General features: G+C 43.7%; 1 protein-coding gene across 2 annotated transcripts in view; it reads right to left on the bottom strand.

Annotated features, from left to right (window-relative positions):
* Positions 1-5979, bottom strand: part of itgb6 (integrin, beta 6) — an 18887-nt gene extending 12908 nt beyond the window's left edge. The window contains exons 1-6 of one of the 2 annotated variants that reach the window (XM_080834152.1): positions 5907-5979; positions 2268-2346; positions 1872-1951; positions 1547-1742; positions 1051-1297; positions 116-281 (exon numbers count right to left, since the gene is read on the bottom strand). In XM_080834152.1, the coding sequence (XP_080690278.1) occupies positions 116-281; positions 1051-1297; positions 1547-1742; positions 1872-1951; positions 2268-2328 (750 nt within the window). In that variant the 5' untranslated portion in view covers positions 2329-2346; positions 5907-5979. Of the gene's footprint in view, positions 1-115; positions 282-1050; positions 1298-1546; positions 1743-1871; positions 1952-2267; positions 2347-2503; positions 2547-5906 lie in introns of those variants that run through there. The other variant, XM_080834153.1, reaches the window with a different exon arrangement.
* Between the last annotated feature and the right edge of the window lie 1351 nt (positions 5980-7330).

Raw genomic sequence — 7330 nt, 5'->3', positions numbered from 1 at the left:
TGTCTGTCTGTCTGTCTGTCTGTCTGTCTGTCTGTCTGTCTGTCTGTCTGTCTGTCTGTCTGTCTGTCTGTCTGTCTGTCTGTCTGTCTGTCTGTCTGTCGTTGCAGATGCTCACCCCACAAACTGCTGCCTGCATGATGGCATCGAAGCCGCACTCTGGCAGGTCGATGTTGGCGGATACTTGTTGCTTGGAGACGATCTCACTGAACTTCTCCGTGCTGCTGGTCAGTGAGAGACCATGCCTGTATCCAAAGGCTGGCAAACAGGTGAAATCTACACTCCTGGAAGAGACACAGACAGAGACAGAGGTAGTTAAAGAAAGAAAGAGAGAAATGGGATAGAGAGGGACACAGGGGTGAAAAAGAAGTGCATGGTTTCAAAACCTTTGAATATTTAAAATGTTTATTTCTATGTAGCTGTACTTAATCTTTAATACATTTCATGAATGTGGCTTAATGTCAATTGTATTATTTTACAAAATGTGTGCTGACATCTGAAAACCATCAGTTCTGATGTTGAATGACAATATCAGATCAAGTCCCCACATTTTCACCCCAATACAATAAAGCTGTGAATGAGAGTTTTGCAGGCAACTGATTCAACTGTATACATATTCTGACTAACACCAAAATGACACTAAGAAAAGATGGTATGTGCAAGAACAAATAATCAAAACTGCAGTCAATCCATCAAGGTTTTAATCAACAACCAAAGTAATCAATATGTCATCAATAGCTTCAAAATGACACACAAAATTATCTAATACAGTGCCCTGCGCAGAAAGCATGACCTTGACTGTATCATATTACCCAAACTATCGCTTGAATAATTCAGAAGTGCATCAAATACCAGGATTTACCTAAATATTTACAAAAAATGTTTTCCAAGCTCAACAGGTGTAGAGCTAGGTGCTAACAACACCGTGATCATGGGACTGATATCCAGGGAGCACACGTACCGATTAAAAATGTAAATCTGTGCAATAACGTCCGTTGCTTTGGATGCAATACTTAAAGAAAACATTTCATTTGTTGTTTGTCTACTAGGTACCTGCATGGATTGTCTAGTTCCTCTTTGGTGATTTTGATGAAGGGTAGCACAGGTTTCTCCACAAAGGACCCAAAGCCCAGTCGGAATTTACTGGTAAGCTTGGCCATCTCCTTGGAGAGAGTGGACCCCAGGTCCTTGATCATGTTCAAGTCATCATACATGGATGCAGAGAGGTCCATGAGGTAGTAAAGATCCACTGGGTAGTCCACTGTTTGTTGGACTTTGATTTGAAATGTTACCTCACTGTCTGAAAACAGCGTAGAAAATGTATGTATATAAAGAAAGAATTTACACACAAATATCACCTGATTGCACATCCAAACCACAGCATCAACTAATGTCAAGTGTATGTAACAAGGATTCTATTACACTGTTGTATTGGAGTACACGCTACATAAAGTCAATTGCTAGAGTGTAAATGATGTAACTAATTATGAAACAAATAACAAACACACATTTGTCAGTGGTTAGATGTCACGTATGTGGGTTAACCTACCTGGCCGCAATTTAACTGACATCCTCTGAGGTGCTATGTGGGTAAGGTTGCCGTCACCGGCTTTTCCTAAAGAGTCATTCAACTGAACCTCCATGCTAGAGACGGGAAACTCCATAAAGCTGCCCAAGCATCCTTTCTCCTGTAGAACCTCTGGCGTGTCGCATCGCCCGCTTACTGAGAACGTTTCTGTAAAGTTCTGTCAAATTGAAAGCAGATTGATCGTTTACCTTGTTTACCGACTAGCCTTTATTTTACGTTGTGCAGAAAATGTTTACGTTTTATTGGGAAAGAATGAATCAGGTCAATGCAAAGACTGTTGTACTACCTCTTGCGTGCACCAAGCACACTGAGGGCCCAGCTGAAGACAACGGTCACAAGTCACTGCGCTCCCAACTGAACACGTCCCTATACCCGAAAGCGACACATGCAAGACAGCCGTGGTCAAGACGCGTGTTTTTTCAGTCTCACAACTACAGTTTCTCACGAACAAGCAAACCAAAACGCAAACCCAATAGATCAGATGACATGTGGTTTATTTAGCCAACGGTTCCACATAGTCTGAACGTGTCAAAACATGTTAAGTAGTAAGCATGTGGATTTCTTACAATAACTACCATTCATCCGAAAATTCTTAAAAATCAAGAAGCCACACTAATGCCGTGAAATACTTCATAAAGCCAATAGGTAACACTCTCATAAGTATACTGGTGATTGCTCTTACCTTCGGTAGTTCGGTGGCAGTATTGTAGAATAAAGCCCAGAAGAACCAGTACAATACCCATTAGTCCTTACAGTTGCAGCTGCGAAGGGAAAACAGTAAGAAAAACACTTTTCAATCGTGTTGCATCCGAGGTACTCTGAATATCTATTCTAAATGGTCCTTTTGATAACCTCGGCACTATGGAACCAACTGTCTCACTTGGAAAGAAACGCAAGTGGCTGCGCAGACATACTTACCTGCCCAACCTTTTATGTTCACTTCCGGACAGGTGAGAGCATGAGTGCAGAATACTTTTGCGTCCTAAGGTGCGCACAGGGGGTGGGGTAGGATCTACTGTATACCACATATAAATTAACTTGTGTGTCATAACTTCAAATAAAAGTGTATACATTACAAAATATTTCTATGCTTACAGGGAATGTTTATTGATCATATGAAATGTTGTCCAACTAGTGAAACTCCTTCAAGCGTTTACTTGAACTAAAGCGTTTACTTGAACTAAACTCACGCATGTTAAGTGTAGACGAATGGGCTTGGCTATTATCGACGCAACTGATCACTCATTAACGTAGCCTGCATCTCATTGTTCACATTAATAGTCGTTAATCATTTTTGCGTAAGCGTATGTATACATTAGAACATTAAAAACTATTTGTTAAATTAGGTATAAATAATTGCAATGTAATTGTGTCTGTCTTTTAACTGTCAACGAGTTACCGTCACATTGACAGAGAGAGAGACAGAGAGAGAGAGAGAGAGAGAGAGAGAGAGAGAGAGAGACATACACACACACAGAGTGAGAGAGAGACAGAGAAAGACACACACGCACCCACACACACACACACACACACACACACACACAGATAGAGAGAGAGAGATAGAAAAAGAATGAGAGAGAGAGACAGACACACAGCGAGAGAGAGAGAGAGAGAGAGAGAGAGAGAGACACACACACACACACACACACACACACACACACACATACAGAGAGAGAGAGACACACACACACACTCACAGAGAGAGAGAGAGAGACAGACACACACTCACTCAGAGAGAGAGAGACACACACACACTCACAGAGAGAGAGAGAGAGAAAGAGAGAGAGAGAGAGAGAGAGCCAGAGAGACACACAGACATACACACACAATGCAGTGGCAACCCAGATACCTAGTTATTTTAAGTCTTCAAAGCCAGAAAGTCGTTTTGGTGTGGTTAGACTGCAGCCACAGAGTGCTTAGGCGAAGTGTAGGCTACATTGACAGCTATTCAATGTGGAAGAAAAATAGCAGAACTGCCAGCTAAAAATCAATTGTGAGATGTGGAAGATCCTTTGAGTAAGTGCGTAATTACATTTTTTTCTCTTTTAAAGACTCTCTGGTCTTTGTCTTTATAGAAATGACTTGGTTTGGTATATATGCCTTCTTCATTGCTATGATTTATTAAAGATCCACGTAAAAGCATCATTTTTATTTGCTGTCTTTTTCTCTCTATGTCTTTATAGTCATGTCTAACCCAATGCAATTTATAAACAGCCTATGGAAGCATATTGTTTTACACTTGAATTAAAGGTTAATCAGAGATAAATACATATTATTGCTTTACTTACAGAGGCATATAAAACTATAACCTGAGGCATATCAATCTATGAACAGGTGCGTGGAAGCGAGTGTGACCAAGGAGGCAACGCCTGCCTTCATAGACCGTGAGTCAGTCATGTCTCCTTCTACACCCTCGGGAAAACTCGAGGTCCTTGTTAATGGTTAACACGAAGGAACCTAAAGTACATCTGCACAAGCAGTCAAATTAAACTCAGTTTTCAGTAACCGGAACATATGTAATGATTAACATCCGTAGCAATTTAAGCTGATATCAGTGACACATTGAAAACATGCTGCTTTTAAAGTGGTGCAGTTTTTATAATAATCACATACATTTTACTAATGTAATGTATTGTTTACAGTTGTGTTTGTAATCAGTGCCTTCTGGCATGGCATTTGTCTACTTGCAATACAGAAAGAGAGAGAGAGAGAGGGAGAGAGAGAGAGAGAGAGAGAGAGAGAGAGAGATAGAAAGAAATACTGTAGAGAAAGATAGTCAGACAGTGAGCGAGAGAGAGAGAGAGATGAAGAAAAAAGAACAGGTGAGTGAGAGAAAGAAGAAAGAAAGAATGAATGAAAGGAAAGATGGAGTGGTGAGTGAGTACAGCAGGCTTATCAGGAACAGGTGGTATGTTGTGGCAGCTGTGGCATCCGATTCCTGTATTATAATTGATTCCCCAGGAACATGTATCCATAGGCCATAGGAAGTCTGGGGGCGGCGGGGGGGGGGGGGGGGGGCGGCGGGGGGGGGGGGGGGGGATATATTCACTCTACTACTAAAATAGACTATGCCCCCACCCTTTAATGTCAGACAGGTGCAGTCTTCCCCAGGTCAAATTCCATCCTGTGCTATTGTTTGTTTTGATCAAGAGCTCGTCTCCACACCTTGCCTCTGTTCTGTTTTGGCATCTTTTATGTTCTCCCTTCTCCGCCGTTGTCCAACATCCATGACATTTCTCCTCTTTCATTTGTCTTTATTCATCGTATTCTCTTCTCCCTCTCTTGACCTACTTTCTCCATCGATCTATTCTCACAATCAGACACAATCTGCCTCTATATTGCACGGTGTCATCACCCAAATCACACCGCATAATTACACTTTTAGAAAGATTATAAAAGATGGTGGCGTTGTAACCTGGTTCTCTCGTCGTGTTGCATCATCTGTTTCGTGTAGCTGTCCTGCGATGCCTCACGCCTTCACGCCTATAGACTCACCTGACTGATAAATGTTTGAATGAGGACCCAAAACGTATGTCATTTTAAATGCTTTGTTTTTCTATCACCATTCACAAAGCCATTGATAATCCTCTCATGTGTCACTTTTCACTTTGAATTCACCGTTTGAGATGCCTAGACTAACCTCTCTTCAGTTAAAGCATTGAATGAACGTGCATTCCTGCCATTGCAATGAGGCCAAATGCAGTGGGCTTTCAGTAGAGGCTGCTGTGAAAGGTCCACAGCTGTAAGCTTTGGGTTGTATGTCTCTGTTCAGATGTCCATTCAGCATTACAACATTGCGTAGCATGTGTGTCCATTGGCCTCCCGCAGGCATGTGTGTGTGTGTGTGTGTGTGTGTGTGTTTCCATGTGAAATCAATTTCCTCCTCCGCAAGATGTACGTACATTGACACGGAAAACAGATCCCCAGCTAGTGGGAATCCCTTGAATGTTTTTTCTTCCACACACACTCACACACACACACTCACACACACACACACACACACACACACACACACACACACACACACACACACACACACACACACACACACACACACACACACACACACACACAAACATAAATCATTGAATTAAACAGGATACTCTACCATGCGCACTGGTGAGTTATGCTGCTTACTTTTCCCACACAGCCAGTCATTTATGCTAGAGCCCAGTGTCGCCATGACAGCCATGACTCTGAGCTGACTTCCATGATCTCTGAGATGCAAGATTAAAACAGACTCAGGCACACATAACTGGACAAACACACAAACACACATACACACATACACACAAAAACACATACACACATACACACTCACCGGCAGAGCCCTCCTCCGATACCATGCTGTCCCTGCCGTTTCTCTTGGTGCCTTGATCAAAAAACAAAGATGCCTCCCACCACCACCACCACCTCCACCACCACCTCCCTTATCTATTCCCCCAACACCACCGCTCCACACCGGTACAAAAAAAAGCCTGTCAGCCCTCCGCTGTCCTCTCGTCCCTACCCTCTAGGCGTAGCATGTGTGTCCATTGGCCTCGCGCAGAGTAACAGTAGACCTGATGTAGCACACGACTTTATGAAGCATGACACTCAAACGCACACACACACACACACACACACACACACACACACACACACACACACACACAAAGACGCACACACACAGCGCCCTCGCTCTCTTTCTCTCTCTCTCCCTCCAGCCCACAGTTCGCCCACCACCGGCGCAGCCACGCGGCTTCTCCCCTCCTCCTCCCTCTTCTCGCCGGGGCTTTGAATGATGGCAGCAACTGCTGGCTCTCTGCCCAAGTCCCAGTGCCCCCTTCATTACTGAGAGAGATCGAGAGAAAGAGAGGGAGGGAGGGAGAGAGGGAGGGAGGGAGAAGGAGGGAGGGTTTGAGAGATAGAGAGAGTGAGGACGAAGGGGTGAGATTGACAGGCCAAGTGTGCATGTGTGTAGTAGCATTGGAGAGCGTCTGGGTTGCCGTGGCTATGACCATGCGGAAGGGAGAGAGAGAGAGACAGGGGAAGTGATTCTATTCAGTCTGGTCTGGTCTGTGTATCGCTTTGTCAGGTGCTAAGGGAAATTTTGTACGTGTGTGTGTTTTTTGTGTCACTTCTCATGTCATCGGTTAGTTTACGTCAGTGCTACGTCTGAGTGTCTACTGTGTCTGTGAATGTCATGGTTAGCATGACCTAAGGTCAGGCTTTTTTTCCACGAGTGGAGGAGGATTCGATTCAAAACTGAAAGTCTGTGACATTTCTACTGTCCTTTCCTCTCCTGCTTTAATAACGTACGTAGGTGTGAGTGAGAGGGAGAGAGAGAGAGAGAGAGAGAGAGAAGGAGGGAGAAAATAAGAAAGGCAAAAAGAGAGAGAAGACAGAGAGAGACAGCGCATTTCATGAAAGATTGTGATTGCGAACACTGTCATATATCACATTTATCTTGTTGTGTCACCTTAGCAGAACCATGCATCTACCAGTCTGTCTGCTAGTTTTAATGCTAATCCCCACTTGGATGTATGTCTGTTAAACCCAGGTGAGACTTCCTCCACAGCGCTGTCTCACTGCTGTTTTCAGATCCATATAACTAACCCCAGTCTTGTGACTCTTTGATTCTCAGTACAAAAGTGACATTTTTGTCATCCGGGTGGTGGGGGGACATTCGCAGCGGCCACGGGGGGAACTAAGGAGGCTTTGTTTGAGGGAGCGCCTGCCTGAATTCCACTCGAAATGAATAAG

The sequence above is a fragment of the Sprattus sprattus genome, assembly GCF_963457725.1.
Source record: "Sprattus sprattus genome assembly, chromosome: 3".
NCBI lineage: Eukaryota > Metazoa > Chordata > Actinopteri > Clupeiformes > Clupeidae > Sprattus > Sprattus sprattus.
The sequence above is the reverse complement of the archived record's forward strand: the minus strand, read 5'-3'. Positions and strand labels throughout refer to the sequence as shown.